Below are 15,485 nucleotides of genomic sequence, written 5' to 3' on the forward strand. Positions count from 1 at the left end.
ATAACAACAACGATAGTAAGTCACTAGCACACCATGCTTGGTCCTGACCTCGATAAACACCACGGGTGAGGCCTCCACAAGCCTGAAGCTTATGTTTGAATCTGGGAAGTGAGAAAGAAAACCGGCTCAGCTGAGCCTGAGTGGGAGGTCCGCAAAATGTGTCAGGCCCAGAGAGGTGAGCGTGAGGCTTCAGTCACGCCAGCCGCACCAACGTTTAAAGCCACTTAGATTTTTCTTTCCTTCCCTGTGGTTTCCACACCAGCCAATAAATTTCCTAAAATGGTACCACAAATTGCACAGTATGACCCTCACCCATTATCTTCCTGTTGGTGAAATTTATGATAACAAAGAATGATGTTTGCTCCTTACATGGCTTATGTTATTTTAATGAACCAATATAAATTCTTGGTTAACAATTTAGAAACTGCCCACTAACTTCCTTTTTTCCCTTCAAAACCCACTTGTGGCTGGGGACAGTGGCTTATGCCTGTAATCCCAGCACTTTGGGAGGCCAAAGCAGGAGTATCGCTTGAGCCCAGGAGTTCAAGACCAGCCTGGGCAATGCAGGGAGACCACCCTGCAACCTGACTCTACCGAATAAATAAATAAATTAGCTGAACATGGCAGCACATGCTTGTGGTTCCACGTACTGGGGAGGTAGAGGCTGCAGTGAGCCATGATCATGACACTGCACTCCAGCCTGGGCAACAGAGTGAGACCCCATCTCAAAAAAATAAAAAATAAAAACCCACTTGTAACTGATGCTACTCCGAGCATATATTCAAGGCAATTTCAGTTTATGACTCCTAGGCTGTAATCATCAACCATGGCTCAAATAAGCTATCTATTTATATTAATTTTGCCTCTGTTTCTTCCTTTAGTTTGACAGGGGCCTACAGGGAAACACAGATAGTAAGTGAATAAATCAAGGTAATTTTGGATAGTACGGACTCCATTGAAGATGATTAAATGAGATGTTGTAGAGGTTGACTGGTAGTGGAATTGTCAGACTAAACACAGGACACCCAGTTCTACAGGAGTTTTAGATGAATGTAATTTTTGGTATAAGCATATCTCATGCAAAATTTGCAATATTTGGGACCTAGTTGTGCTAAAATTTATTTGTTACTTTTCTGAAATTCTAATTCAACTTGGTGTCCTGATTTTTATTTTCTAAATGTGGCAACCATAAATGGGAGGCCACTTGACAGGGTCATGAGGGATGCCTCTTGGAGGAAGCGACATCTGAGGTGAAGCTTCAATGTGAAGACCGGGGGTCCAAGGGAACAGCAAAGCATTTGATGAATTGGAGGAATGGAAAGAAGGCTGGTGTGGCTAAAACTCTGTGAGCAAGGGGGAAAGTGTTGGAGATGCAGGCAGACCGGTGGGCAGGGGCCAGATCACAGATTTGAGAGCCTTGTGGGTTTCAGAAAGGACATTTCATTCCAAGGGCAATTAAGCTAGGGAGTGATACAATCTGATTTATGTTTTTAAAAGATTACTGAAGCTCCTTTATGAAAATTAGGATTGGGGAGGGGAGCAAGAGAGACAGCAGGGAGACTGCAGAGCTGATGAGGGTTTGGCCAACAGAATGGAGAGTTCTGGGGCAAAGATTGCTCATTAGAGGAATCTTCCACAGGAAAGAAGCATCCAGGCCTAAGTATCCCCTCAGTGTCATCCCTCGCTGTCAGGGTGTGGCAGTGAGAGAGTGTGGTCTCGGCCTGAAGGTTGCCACAGACCATCAGATGTTGCAGTTGGGGGCTGTCTGCTAACCAGTGCCTCTCAGCTGCGTGGCAAGGTCTTTGTTGAAGGAAGAGCTGAACACCTCCATTCCAAGGCTAGCACACATGCCAGCTGTGAAAAGAGGGAGTGGGCAGATTTTTTTTTTTTTCAGACAGAGTCACTCTGTCACCCTGGTTGGAGTGCAATGGCACAATCTCACCTTACTGCAACCTCCGCCTCCTGAGTCCAAGCGATTCTCCTGCCTCAGCCTCCCAAGTAGCTGGGATTACAGGTGCACGCCACCATGCCCAGCTGATTTTTGTATTTTTACTAGACCCGAGGTTTTGCCATGTTGGCCAGGCTGTCTTGAACTCCTGACCTCAAGCGATTCATCCACCTCAGCCTCCCAACATGCTAGGGTTACAGGTGTGAGCCACTGTGACCCGTCAGGAATGGGTAGCTTTGATGTGTGTGTGTAACAGGCAGAGGTTGACAGAGTAACAGGGAAGTGAGGTGAGGCTGGCTCCTAGGATTTTGGTCTGAGCAACTGGATGTGGCCATTTATCATCTCAATAAATGTCTTCAGGGAGCAGAGTGAAGTTCAAAGTCCTTTCACACCTGCTGAATAGAAATATTGCTGGGCTCAGTGGCTCATGCCTGTAATCCCAGCACTTTGGGAGGCCAAGGTGAGCAGATCACCTGAGGTTGGGAGTTGGAGACCAGCCTGACCAACATGGAGAAACTCCATCTCTACTAAAGACACAAAATTACCTGGGCGTCGTGGCACATGTCTGTAGTTCCATCTACTCAGGAGGCTGAGGCAGTAGAATCACTTGAACCCGGGAGGTGGAGGTTTCGGTAAGCTGAGATTGTGCTAAAGCACTCCAGCCGGGATGACAGAGGAAAACAAGAAAGAGAGAGAGAGAGGTAAGGAAGGAAAGAAAAGAGGAAGGAGGGAGGGAGAGAGGGAAAAGAAAGAAAGAAAGAGGAGAAAAGAAAAAGAAAGAAGGAAAGAAAGAAAGGGAGGGAGAAAGAGAGGGATGGAGGGGAAAAATTAGCCGGGCGTGGTGACATGCACCTGTAATCCCAGCCACCAGCTGAGGCAAGAGAATCGCTTGAACACGGGAGGCAAAGGTTAGAGTGAGCCGAGATGGTGCCACTGCTGCACTTCCGCCTTGGTGACAGAGCAAGACTGTCTCAAAAAACAAACAAAAACCAAAAAAGAGACGCCAGAGTCATGTGTGCTGATGGGGACCAGGATCTCCACATCTAAGCATGCCCCTTCTCCAGGAGCCTCCTCCCTTCCTGATGAAAGCACACCCTCCCCTCCATCCTCTGTTCCTTTATCCTGCTGTCCTTTTCTTCATAACACTTAACCACCTTTGAACGTGCTACAGACACAACATGCGTTTGTCTAGCAACTTGGTTATCTGACTCTCTTCCCTAGAATTTTAGCTGTGAGAGGCCGAGGCTGCTGTCTGCCTGGCTGTGGCAGCCTTCCTGGTGTCTAGCACAGTACCTGGCCGGTTGCAGGGGCTCAGTGAAACATTCGTTGGCTGAAGGGATGGATGAATGGCTCTAGCGGAAGGGCAGAAACTAACGACGCAGGAAGAGAGAGGCGGGGGGGCATCCAGAGCCAGGGCCTGGCACGTGTGTCCTCCCTGATTGCAGAGGAGAAGAGAGGCTGCACTTTGAGGGGTGGAAAGACAGGTGAATACCCCTGCTGGTCATCTGCTTACTGCAGCTGTGTGGGTGTGAGGTGTGTGAAAGAGTGGTGTGGAGCATGTAAAGAGAGCCTTCCAGGAGGCAAAGGGGATTGCCAGGTGGTTTGTGATGATAAATGCAGAGCTCCGGTGCCATGCAGCCTGCTTCTGTGACTCTCCCCATCAGGCGCAGGCACAGAGTAGGCGGAGAGTTGAGCCAGAACTGCGATGCCTTTGGCACGGCCTCTCATCTGTCAGATGGGAGCAGGGACCCCGGGACAGAGAGCCAGCTCGAGGTCCCAGCATTCCTCCTGAATCCCCAACTGTGGGTTTCTGGTCCTGTGTTCCTTCTCCTCCGACTAGATGGCTTAGTTGACCTCTAAGAAAGTGGGCGTGCACATTCGGAGAGCTCTCTGGGGTACAAGACTGGGCTGTGGGGTTCCCTAAACTGGGACCATCTTAAAGCAAGGCCCAGGTTGCAGCAGGAAAAGCTACAGACCGCCCACCCCAGCCACAGCCCCTGCCCTGGCAGGAAGCTCCCAAGAGTAAACACTGCCTAATCGTCCCGCCCAGCGAGCAGGCCTGTCCCATCTCACACTGACCAGATTCCCAGTCACCAAGGCCACCCCTCAGTCCACTCCACTCCGCAGGGTGGCTCTCCTGAGGATGCGCCAGCGTCACCCCTGGGCAAGATGCCCTCCCTTCTGTGTGGCCGGAATCCTTGCCTGTGGCTTTCTCCTGGGCTACTGGGGACCCTCGCATTTCCAGCAGGTGGGCTCATTTGCGGGAGCGCAGGTACTGTGGGAGCCTCTGGGTGCTGAAAGCAGGTCACTTGGGGTGAGGGGAGAGCCAAACAGCTGACTACATCAGCTTCGGGGTTTGCACTGGGCAGAGGAGTCTGCACTTGGGGTTTTGGAAGATGATGTGTGCTCACTGAAGAGGAGTGGGTGTCTCAGTTCCACCTGCTCATCCGATGAAGCTGAAGAGAAAGACACTAGTTTGTCCCAAACTGTGTGGGTTGCTCTTCTGTGCCTCTCCCTGCCTCTGAGTTCCCCCTGTCCTTCTTGGTCGGCCCCACCCACCTCCCCACTCCTGTCTCCCTCTTCATCTGTCTCTCTCTCTCTCTCTTTTTTTTTTTAAAGACATGGGGTCTTGTTATGTTGCCCTGACTGGTCTCAAACTCCTGCACTCAAGTGATCCTCTCACCTCGGTCTCCCAAAGCGCTAGGGTTACAGGCGTGAGCCACTGCGCCCAGCCTCATCTATCTTCTTCTGTCTTGCAGAGTTGTCTTCAGACTTTGGAGCCAGAGACTGTGTCCTCTTACTTGAGCCCTGGTGCTCCCTTAAAAGGTACTTGTCCTGGTGTCTTCTCTCCCCGGGGGAGTTTCTCAGGACTTTCAAGGTGTATCTCACCACTGAATCTGGGATTTTTGGTGGATCTGGTGGGAGAAGGTCAGAGAAGCTGCTGTCACCCCTGTTAATTAACTCTGTTACTTCCTGCCAAGTTGATAAAAGCTGGTCTGGGTGTTTTGGCCAAGCTGGGGTTTTCACCCCAGCTTCTGCTGAATGTCACAAGGGAACGGTCGCCGATTGGCTGACCCATCCTGCCTGAAGGCCTCTGCTGAGCTGGCTGATTTTCAGGAGCTCCTGTGGTTTCTGGCTGTGAATGTAAATATTTATTCCTTCTGTGGGAAACAAGATAGGTGCTGGCTCTGGCTCCCTCCTAAGACCGTGGGTTTCCTTATGATAAAGATCTGTCCTCACTGCCCACAGGCCTATATGGGGTTCCAGCCCCCTTCCCAATAGGTCCATTGGTGACTTGACTAACGGCTGATGGGGGCCAGAGGCAGATGGGCTAGTGGTCAGGGAATGGGAGGGCATCCCTTGTGACTTGGCTCTTTGTGGTCTAGGCCAGCTGCACACTGATGAGTGCCTGGGGCCATGCTGGGGGACTAGATGCAGCCGATGCTGTCTGGTTATCCCATAGCCTGGGTCCTTCCAGCTCTGCCCCTCCTGAAAGGCCAGGAGATCATTCCAGGGTCCCTGACCCTCTAAGAGGTCCCTTGGGAAAGGGCAGTGAAGGCCAGCCTAGGTCCCTGCTTCCCAGGAGGCCACAGGGCTCCGCTCATGTTCAATTTCCTGTCAGGGTCCATGGTGTTACTTATGAAACACCTGTGTCCAGAGCAGGGTCCAGGAGGCAGGTCAGGGGCTTTCCCCTTCGGGCAGAGCCACCAGGGCAATGAGAAGCTTGTCTTGATAGGGTGACCCAAAGGACACAACAGCCCAGCAGCTCCTCCTGGGCCCTGCCCTTTGCGTGTGCAGTCACTAACAGGGTCCGGCCCTTGGGGTGGGGGTAGCAGGCAATGTGTTAACTTCAGAGGGCCATCCTTCCAAGATCAGCCAGCACCTCTCCTGTTAGCTTGCCACTACTTGCCCTCTGCTCTCCCCTGCCCCTCCAGGCCACCTTCCTTTACTCGGCTTCCAGAGGCAGAGGCAGAGGCGGGCTGCAGGCAGCATCCTACACCTGGAGCTGCTGGTGGCCGTGGGCCCCGATGTCTTCCAGGCTCACCAGGAGGACACAGAGCGCTATGTGCTCACCAACCTCAACATCGTGAGTGCCCCGTGGGAGTGGCCTCCAGGGATGGCGCCGGACCCTGCAGGCCCCCATAGCCAGGGCTGGTGTATCTGGTAGTCTGAATACTGTGGGTCAAACTCAGGTAGAATGGCTCCGGGCTCTTCCTCTTCTCCCTCCCCTGGGTGGAGGTGGGTGAGGTCCCACGCCCCCGCTCAGCTCCGTAGCACACGCACACCCTGCAGACTCTCCCTACTCGAGTCCCTTCACCTGGGACCATCCTCAAGCCTGGTCTCTTCCCCAGTATTCATTTGACCCCCAGGAAGCTCAGCTAACATGACCCTGGCAAACGGGGGTGTGCGTGCTGCTTACACTGCCCTCTGCACCTGACCCTGCCCTCTCTCTGTTCTGTCATCCCCTACTCAGAGTGGCAAGGACAGGTCATTAGTCTGAAGTCTAAACAGAGACTGCTGCCAAAGGAGATGCCCACCTTCATTTCTTGCTAGCACCTGGATTACCGTCACTTGAAAGCTGGGGAAGCGTGGGCAGGGAAGCACTGGCCCCGTAACCGCCATCTCAGAAAGGCAAACAAGGCTGGGTGCGTTGGCTCATGCCTATAATCCCAGCACTTTGGGAGGCCAAGGAGGGCGGATGACAGCTCAGGAGTTCAAGACCAGCTGGCCAACATGGTGAAACCCTGTCTCTACTAAAAATACAAAATTAGCTGGGCATGGTGATGGGCTCCTATAATCCAAGCTACTTGGGAGGCTGAGGCAGGAGAATCGCTTGAACCTGGGAGGCAGAGGTTGCTGTAAGCCAAGATTGTGCCACTGCACCCCAGCCTGGACAGCAAGAGTGAAACTCCATCTCAAAAGAAAAAAAAGAAAGACAAATGAGCCAGCAAAGGCGGGTTGAACAGACCCCATGCAGTGAGAGCACACACACCACACACAAAATGACGGTGTGCTGGGCAGCAAGGCATTTCCACCATGGGAGAAATTCATACCTTTAGTACACATCACATCCATCAACTGCGTGCAGTGGTGTCGGCCATGACAGAAGAAACTTACAAAATTCATTCACTCAAAAATGTTTTAAAATTCTTACTGGATGTGGGGAACAAAATAGGAAATTAGCCTCAGCTGATAACTCCAGGTCCCTTTCCTGTCCCCTTGGCCTGCTCCAGAGGAGGAGGCTGCTCTGCCGTCCCTCGGCAAGTTGGCCCTGAAGGACATTTCTGCTCCCAGCTGCAGGCAGCTCCCTCTGTATGTGGGGGACCTAGTGCCACTTTGCCCCCAGCCTTGGATCAGGTCACCTATTTTTTTTGATACGGAGTCTCACTGTGTTGCCCAGGCTGGAGTGCAATGGCGCAATCTCGACTCACTGCAACCTCCACCTCCTGGGTACAAGCAATTCTCCTGCCTCAGGCTCCTAAGTAGCTGGGATTACAGTCCGGTACCACCACACCCAGCTAATTTTTTTTTGGTTTTTTTTTTTTTTTGAAATGGAGTTTCCAGGCTAGAGTGCAGTGACACAATATCGGCTTACTGCAACCTCCACCTCCCATGTTCAAGCGATTCTCCTGCCTCAGCCTCATGAGTAGCTGCAATTACAGGCGCCTGACACCACGCCTGGCTAATTTTTTTGTATTTTTAGTAGAGATGGGGTTTCACCAGGTTGTTCAGGCTGGTCTCGAACTCCTGACTTCAAGTAATCTGCCCACCTCGGCCTCCCGAAGTGCTGGGATTACAGATGTGAACCACCATGCCTGGCCCCAGCACTAATTTAGAGGACGGGCTGGTGCAATACAAGTTGGCCACAGTCACCACTGTGACCGACATACCCAGCTGGAGAGGGAGGCGAGAGCCTTTCTTGAGAGGGGGCCAGGAAAGTTTCCTGGTGGGAGGAGGGGACCCTCCTGCCGCTCATGAACATGGGTCAGATTCAGCAAACAGGTGGAAGAGAATGTGCTATGGGCAGGGAGCAGAGATGGGAAAGCCTCAGCTGAATGTGGGTTGAGAGGAGGAGTGTTTGACCAGAATATTCAACTCATGACTGCCTCTGTGCTCCCACCCCTTGCGTTATTTGGCCTTCCGGAGCCATGAGCTGAGGAGCACTAGAGACATGGCTGACAGTGCATGGCATTTTAAGCGTCCCCCACAGCTTCCCACACATGCTAATGGAGCAGCCTCTCCAGCCCTTCACACCCAAGGGTCCCTGGGAATCAGCAGCTGCCTGGGGCTGGCAATGCCCACTGGATGGGTTACCTCTCTCATTTGCCCTTTCACAGGGGGCAGAACTGCTGCGGGACCCATCCCTGGGGGTTCAGTTCCGAGTACACCTGGTGAAGATGGTCATTCTGACCGAGCCTGAGGTAGGCATGGAGTTGGAGCTTGGCACCCCATATAGAGTGTGAAACCCAAGTCACCACGTTTCCTTCCTCTTTAACCTCTTCCTGGATGCCCCAATCAGCGTGGGTCACAGAAGGGCGTTCAGACCAGCTGCCCTCCCAGCTCTACCCAGCACTCAGCACAAGCTCTGAGCCTCAGCTGTCTCATCTGTAACATGGGCTAGTCATAGGGTTGTTATGAGGACTAACTGAGAAACACACTGACTGCAGTCAGCATGGTGCCTGGTAGGGGTGTCCTAAACGCAGGCTTTGCTGTTGATCCGCAGGGTGCTCCCAATATCACAGCCAACCTCACCTCGTCCCTGCTGAGCGTATGTGGGTGGAGCCAGACCATCAACCCCAAGGACGACATGGATCCTGGCCATGCTGACCTGGTCCTCTATATCACCAGGTAGCTGAGCTTTCTGATGGGGTGCTGGTTGGCCAGTCTGGGAAGGCTGCACCCTCGGCCTTCTCCCCTCTGCAAAGGTGACCCTGGGGCAGGTGCCTTCGCACCACCCAAGTGACTGTTTTCTCTCACGGAGGTTTGACCTGGAGTTGCCTGATGGTAACCGGCAGGTGCGGGGGGTCACCCAGCTGGGCGGTGCCTGCTCCTCAACCTGGAGCTGCCTTATTACTGAGGACACCGGCTTCGACTTGGGAGTCACCATTGCCCATGAGATTGGGCACAGGTATGTAGCCCCACCAGCTGTCCCCGGGCTCTGGAAGGAGCTGACTTGGGCTCCCAGGGTGGGGGTGGTCTTGGCAGGCAGTGGGTCTTTGCAGAGTTCTCCAGAGGGGCCTGTACCGCTCACCCCAAGAGAATTGGAAGGGTAGGGTGTGAGGGTAGGGGAATCTGATACTGTTTGATTAAAAGAAACTTTTTTTTCCCCAAAAGATGAGCAAAACACATTTAGCAGGTAGAAAATAACTTCTGTAGAAAATTCAGGTAAAGAAAAAGCAGGCTGTAAAAATGATCTCAAATCCCACCATTTAGAGATAATGTTTAATTTCAGTGTCTTCTTTACATACACGCACATAATTTTTTGTTTGCACAATTGGGATTTAGTTTGGATTCCCTGCACTAGAGGAAATTGTGATTATGCTATGCATTGCTCTGTTACCTGCTATTTTTTTCCTTCCTAGGGTGAGTGCAGGATTGACCTGCTCTTTATGTAATAATATGTCCCAAAAGTAGCCCAGGTCTCTTACAGGTGTGCACCATAATTTATGTGATCAGTTCCTTCTTCTCGGGTGTCTAGGTTGTCTGAACACGTTTTCCTGCTGTGAATATTATGCATTCTTCTTCTTCTTCTTTTTTTTTAATAGAGACAGGGTTTCACCATGTTGGCCAGGCTGGTCTCGATCTCTTGAACTAGTGATCCACCCACCTTGGCCTCCCAAAGTGCTGGGATTACAGGCCCTTGGCTTTACCCAGGAAGGAATTCAAGAGGGAGCAGGTGGTGTTAGACAGCAGCTTTTTATTGAAATAGCAGTGGGCAGAGTGTACAGCACAGAGTATAGCACTTTTGAAGCACACACTGTGCCCAAAAGAGCGGCTTGAAGGCAGGGCTGCAGTTCTATTTATACCCGCTGTTAATTATATGTAAATTAAGGAGCCAGATTATGCAGACATTTCTAGAAAAAGGGGTGGTAACTTCTGGGTGTTGCCACGGCAATGGTAAACTGACATGGCACACTGGTGGGCGTGGCTTATGGAAAGGATCTTCCCACTCCTTGTTTTAGCCAGTCCTCTGGTCCGGTGTCCACCTCCTGCAGCGCCTGTGCCCCGGGGCCCGCCCCGCTAGGAGTCCTCCATCAATTCCACTTGGGGGAAAGCAAGCTCTGCTGTGACCCTTTGGAAACTGTTCCCCAACCTGGCCTAGGAATGGAAGCAATGGCCAAGGGCAAGCACAATTTCATTGAACCTTTAAATTGCGCTTTCCTCTCAGTAGGTGAATTTCATTCCTGTAAACAGTCCCCACCTCTCCGCAGACTCATAACACCATGAATTAATGTGGCTAGCACGTTTTTAAAGACTTTTAATATTTATTAGCAAAAGACGCGGGAGCCACCCTGCTGGCGTTCCCTTCGGGGGGGGAAACTGAGGCAGGGCGCACGCGGCCCTCTCCACTGTGCCCGGTGAGCAGGTGTCGGCGTCAGGGGTCGACCCGGGTCCGAAAACTCGCTGGCGCTGCGGCGCGAGGGCACCGGGCTCCAGACGCGCCGACCCCGACCCCTCCCGCGCCCTGGCCCTCGCCCACCGCCTGAGCGCAGATCTTCCTACCCGCCAGCTTCGGCCTGGAGCACGACGGCGCACCCGGCAGCGGCTGCGGCCCCAGCGGACACGTGATGGCTTCAGACGGCGCCGCGCCCCGCGCCGGCCTCGCCTGGTCCCCTTGCAGCCGCCAGCAGCTGCTGAGCCTGCTCAGGTAGCGGCCGCCCCGCGGGAGGGGCGCGTCAGCCTCCAGTTCGCCCGCGGAGCCGCCGGCGCCACCCGGCCCTACGTCCGTCCCCACTCCGCACTCAGCCCTCCTTCCTGTCCCCGCTCCAGCCCAGCCACTCTGTCCACCGCTGCACCCACCGCTCTGTCCCAGCCCCTGCGCCCTCCCCCCGCTGTCCCACCTTTTGCGCCCAAACCCTCCGTCCATCCCCTGCCCCATCCCTCCGTCCACCCTCTCCCTGCGCCCACCCCTGCGTCCTCCCTCGCCCCCTTGCGCCCACGCCTTCGTTCTGACCAATCTGGGCACTCACCCCTCCGGCCACTCCCATCCCACCCCCTGACTCCACATCCACTCCCCTCTCTCCCACTTGCCTACACTCACCCTCCACCCTACTCTCCTACACACACCCACCACCCAACCCTGCTGCACACACCCTCCACCCTACCCTCTTGCACACACCCTCCACCCTACCCTCCTGCAGCCACCCCTCCACCCTACCCTCCTGCACCCACCCCTCCACCCTACCCTCCTACACCCACCCTCCACCTCAGGCCCCTGCACGCACCCTGTTCCTTCGCCTACCCCTCAATTCGCCCACTTCCTTTCGTCTGCCTCCACCGGCGCCAACCCCATTCTTATCCCTCCATCAGCCCCACACCCCTATCTCCCCTGCCCACCTACGTGTCCCTCTGCGTCCCTTTCCCACCGATCGCAGCCCTCCCCGGCCTAACCTGCATCTGCCCCGTCCCACTCTGGCCCCTCTGTCGCCCATCCCTCTGCTGCCCACCCACCTCTGCGCAGGTCGGAGTCTTAGTCTTGGTCCCAGCCCAGAGCCGACTCCTGGTGGGGGGTGCGGACCGAGAACTCCTGTTCCCACTCACAAAAGGCCACGCCTCCAAACGTCCCCACTCCCGCGCCCACTCCTTCGTCCCGTCTCCTCCCAGTGTACACCCCGGGCCTGAGCCGGGGCCTTGTCGCAGCGCAGGACGGGCGCGCTGTGTGTGGGACCCACCGGGGCCTCAGCCAGGGTCTGCGGGACGTCGGCCTGAGGCGAAGCCTGGTCTCTACTACAGTGCCAACGAGCAGTGCCGCGTGGCCTTTGGCCCCAAGGCTGTCGCCTGCACCTTTGCCAGGGACCACCTGGTGAGTCGGCTGACAGTGGCCTGGGGTTGGCAATGCGGTCCTTGCATCACCCAGCTCACATCCCTGCCAGGTGCACCGTGTGCACCTGCTGGGTGCTGTGCAGGGACATACGGTCAGGGTGGCTTAGTTTAATGCTGTCTGTGGCCTCTAGAAATTATTTAAAATGTTTGAACAAAAGCCCCAACATTTTTGTTTGACTGGGGCCCACAAATTATGTAGCTAGTCCTGGCAGGGCCCCTGTACCCAAGGACTCCTGGCTGAGTGAGGACACCATCTTAAACAGTCACCAAGGACTTCCCATCTGTTGGGGCTGGAGTCAGCCTGGAGGGCTTCCTGGAGGAAGTGGCCTCCAAACTGAACCCACATCAGAAATGGGGCTGGCAGGGAGAGGGGAGATGAAGGAGAGCAGGCACTCCAAAAGACAGACTTCCTCACAGGGTTGCCTAGGACACTCATGGGCTCCAGTCACTTTTGCCTTGGTGGGCCCCTTCCTCTATAAAAAATATTGAGAATTATATTTTAATGTTCATATACAATGTGTAAAGTTTATGTGTTATTATAAATCCAAGAGTTTTTTTGTTTGTTTGTTTCTTTGAGACAGGGCCTCATTCTTTTGCCCAGGCTGGAGTGCAGTAGCACAGTCATAGCTCACTGCGGCCTCAACCTCCTGGGCTTCACCTTGGAGTAGCTAGGACTACAGGCACATGCCACAGTGTCCAGCTAATTTTTAATTTTTTTTTTTTGTAGAGATGGGGTCTTCCTTTGTTACCCAGGCTGGTCTAAGACTCCTAGCCTCAAGCCATCCTTCCTGGGCCTAAACCTTCTGAGTAGCTGGGATTACAGGTGTACACCACCACGCCCAGCTAAGTTTTGTATTTTTAGTAGACAGGGTTTCATCACGTTGGGACACCAGGCTGGTCTTGAACTGCTGACTTCAGGTGATCTACCTGCTTCCCAAAGTGCTGGGATCACAGGCATGAGCCACCGCGCCTGGCCTCTTCTGTCTGATTTTTAAAAGAAATTAAGGCTGGGCGTAGTGGCTCATGCCTGTAATCCGAGCACTTTGGATGCCAAGGCGGACGGATCATCTGAGGTTGGGAGTTCAAGACCAGCCTGACCAACACAGTGAAACCTCATCTTAAAAAAAAAAAAAAGAAAGAAAGAAAGAAAAGGAAAGTTTTGGGCTGGATGTGGTGGGTCACGCCTGTAATCCCAGCACTTTGGGAGGCCGAGGCGGGTGGATCACGAGGTCAAAAGATCGACACCATCCTGGTGAACGTGGTGAAACCCCACCTCTATTAAAAATACAAAAAATTAGCTGGGCATGGTGGCACGTGCCTGTAATCCCAGCTACTCAGGGAGGCTGTGGCAGGAGAATTGCCTGAACCCAGGAGGCGGAGGTTGCAGTGAGCCGAGATCACGCCATTGCACTCTAGCCTGGGTAACAAGAGTGAAACTCCGTCTCAAAAAAAAAAGAAAAGAAATTAAGACCTTTCCTTGGTGAGCTTCAAGTCAGTGACAAGTTAAGAAAGCAAAAAAGGAAAAAAACAAAAACCACATTTCCATGGGTCCCCGAAAGCGTGGCGGGCCCCGGTCATGATCCTGGTTCTCCATCTATGCATCGGTCATGCCTTGTTCTCCGAGGGCACCAGTGCCTGCAGCGCAGGGTATTGGCTGTGTCAGTGTGTCCTGTGGTCTGGGAGGGACAGTTAAGGCTGGACAGTGACCTGGAAGGCCCTGGTGACCCCTGAGCCCGCCACCTGTACACCCTCCTAGGATATGTGCCAGGCCCTCTCCTGCCACACAGACCCGTTGGACCAAAGCAGCTGCAGCCGCCTCCTCGTCCCTCTCCTGGATGGGACAGAATGTGGTGTGGAGAAGGTCAGAGCCAAGAGCAAATGAGAGGGCTCCTGTGAGCATGTGTGGGTGGGTGCCTCCAGCCAGGCTGCCCTGCTCCTGGTTCGGGCGGCAGGAGCCGTGTGGGGCAGAGAGCCCCAGAGTTGGCCCTGGTGATTGACCTTTGGGTTGGTGGTCTGACCTCTTTCTTTCATCATTTGCTCCCATGCAGAATGGGAGTGTGGGCTGCCTGCTTGTACGGGGGTGCCCATGGGTTTTGGGTTCCTATGCGTGGGGTCCCAGTGTGAGGGTCCTTGTGATCATGGGGTACCTAGGGGTGGGATCCTTGTGGAAGGGGACAGACCCTGTGAGTGTTGAGTCCCTGTCGGTAGTGTTCTTGTGTGTGTTGGGGAATCTTTATGTGTTGAGGGGTCCCTGGGGAGTTCTATGGGTATATGGGGGTCTCTAGGTATTGGGGATCCCTGTGGGTCTGGAGACTCCGTGTGGGTGGGGTACCTGTGTGTGTTGGGGGTCCATGTTGGTGGGGTCCCTGTGTGTGTTGGGGGTCCCTGTGGGTGGCATCCCTGTGTGTGTTGGGGGGTCCCTGTGGGTGGCGTCCCTGTGTGTGTTGGGGGTCGCTGTGGGTGGCGTCCCTGTGTGTGTTGGGGGTCCCTGTGGGTGGGGTCCCTGTGTGTGTTGGGGTCCCTGTGGGTGGGGTCCCTGTAAGTGTTGGGGGTCCCTGTGGGTGGCATCCCTGTGTGTGTTGGGGGTCCCTGTGGGTGGGGTCCCTGTGTGTGTTGGGGGTCCGTGTTGGTGGGGTCCCTGTGTGTGTTGGGGGGCCCTGTGGGTGGGGTCCTTGTGTGTATTGGGGGGTCCCTGTGGGTGGGGTCCCTGTGTGTGTTGGGGGTCCGTGTTGGTGGGGTCCCTGTGTGTGTTGGGGGTCTGTGTTGTTGGGGTCTATGTGTGTGTTGGGGGTCCCTGTGGGTGGCATCCCTGTGTGTGTTGGGGGGTCCCTGTGGGTGGCATCCCTGTGTGTGTTGGGGGTCCCTGTGGGTGCCATCCCTGTGTGTGTTGTGGTCCCTGTGGGTGGGGTCCCTATGTGTGTTGGGGTCCCTGTGGGTGGCATCCCTGTGTGTGTTGGGGGTCCCTGTATGTGTTGGGGGTCCCTGTGTGTGGCATCCCTGTGTGTGTTGGGGGTCCCTGTGTATGTTGGGGTCCCTGTGTGTGTTGGGGGTCCCTGTGGGTGGCGTCCCTGTGTGTGTTGGGGGGTCCCTGTGGGTGGGGTCCCTCTGTGTGTTGGGGGTCCCTGTGGGTGTTGGGGGTCCCTGTGGGTGGCATCCCTGTGTGTGTTGGGAGACCCTGGGTGGCGTCCCTGTGTGTGTTGGGGGTCCCTGGGTGGCGTCCGTCTGTGTGCTGGGGGTCCTGTGGTGGGGTCACCGTGGGACAGTAGATGAAGCTATTTTTGCCTTGCAGTGGTGCTCCAAGGGCCGCTGCCGCTCCCTGATGGAGCTGACCCCCATAGCAGCGGTGAATGGGCACTGGTCTAGCTGGGGTCCCCCAAGTCCTTGCTCCCGATCCTGCGGAGGAGGTGTGGTCACCAGGAGGCGGCAGTGCAGCAACCCCAGGTATCGCAGGGAGGGGTGCTCCTTCGTCAGGGAGGCCGGGCACACCACATTC

The 15,485-nt window shown here is 54.6% G+C and overlaps 1 protein-coding gene across 1 annotated transcript in view; it reads left to right on the forward strand.

The window, feature by feature from the left end:
* Positions 1-4,019: 4,019 nt before the first annotated feature.
* ADAMTS13 (ADAM metallopeptidase with thrombospondin type 1 motif 13) overlaps positions 4,020-15,485 on the forward strand; it is a 34,893-nt gene continuing 23,427 nt past the window's right edge. The window contains exons 1-10 of the mRNA XM_078331064.1: positions 4,020-4,196; positions 4,708-4,774; positions 5,884-6,035; positions 8,287-8,370; positions 8,673-8,797; positions 8,931-9,077; positions 10,680-10,817; positions 11,810-11,972; positions 13,749-13,853; positions 15,282-15,433. Of these exons, the coding sequence (XP_078187190.1) occupies positions 4,092-4,196; positions 4,708-4,774; positions 5,884-6,035; positions 8,287-8,370; positions 8,673-8,797; positions 8,931-9,077; positions 10,680-10,817; positions 11,810-11,972; positions 13,749-13,853; positions 15,282-15,433 (1,238 nt within the window). The 5' untranslated portion in view covers positions 4,020-4,091. The remainder of the gene's footprint in view (positions 4,197-4,707; positions 4,775-5,883; positions 6,036-8,286; positions 8,371-8,672; positions 8,798-8,930; positions 9,078-10,679; positions 10,818-11,809; positions 11,973-13,748; positions 13,854-15,281; positions 15,434-15,485) is intronic.

The sequence above is a fragment of the Callithrix jacchus genome, chromosome 1 (assembly GCF_049354715.1).
Source record: "Callithrix jacchus isolate 240 chromosome 1, calJac240_pri, whole genome shotgun sequence".
NCBI lineage: Eukaryota > Metazoa > Chordata > Mammalia > Primates > Cebidae > Callithrix > Callithrix jacchus.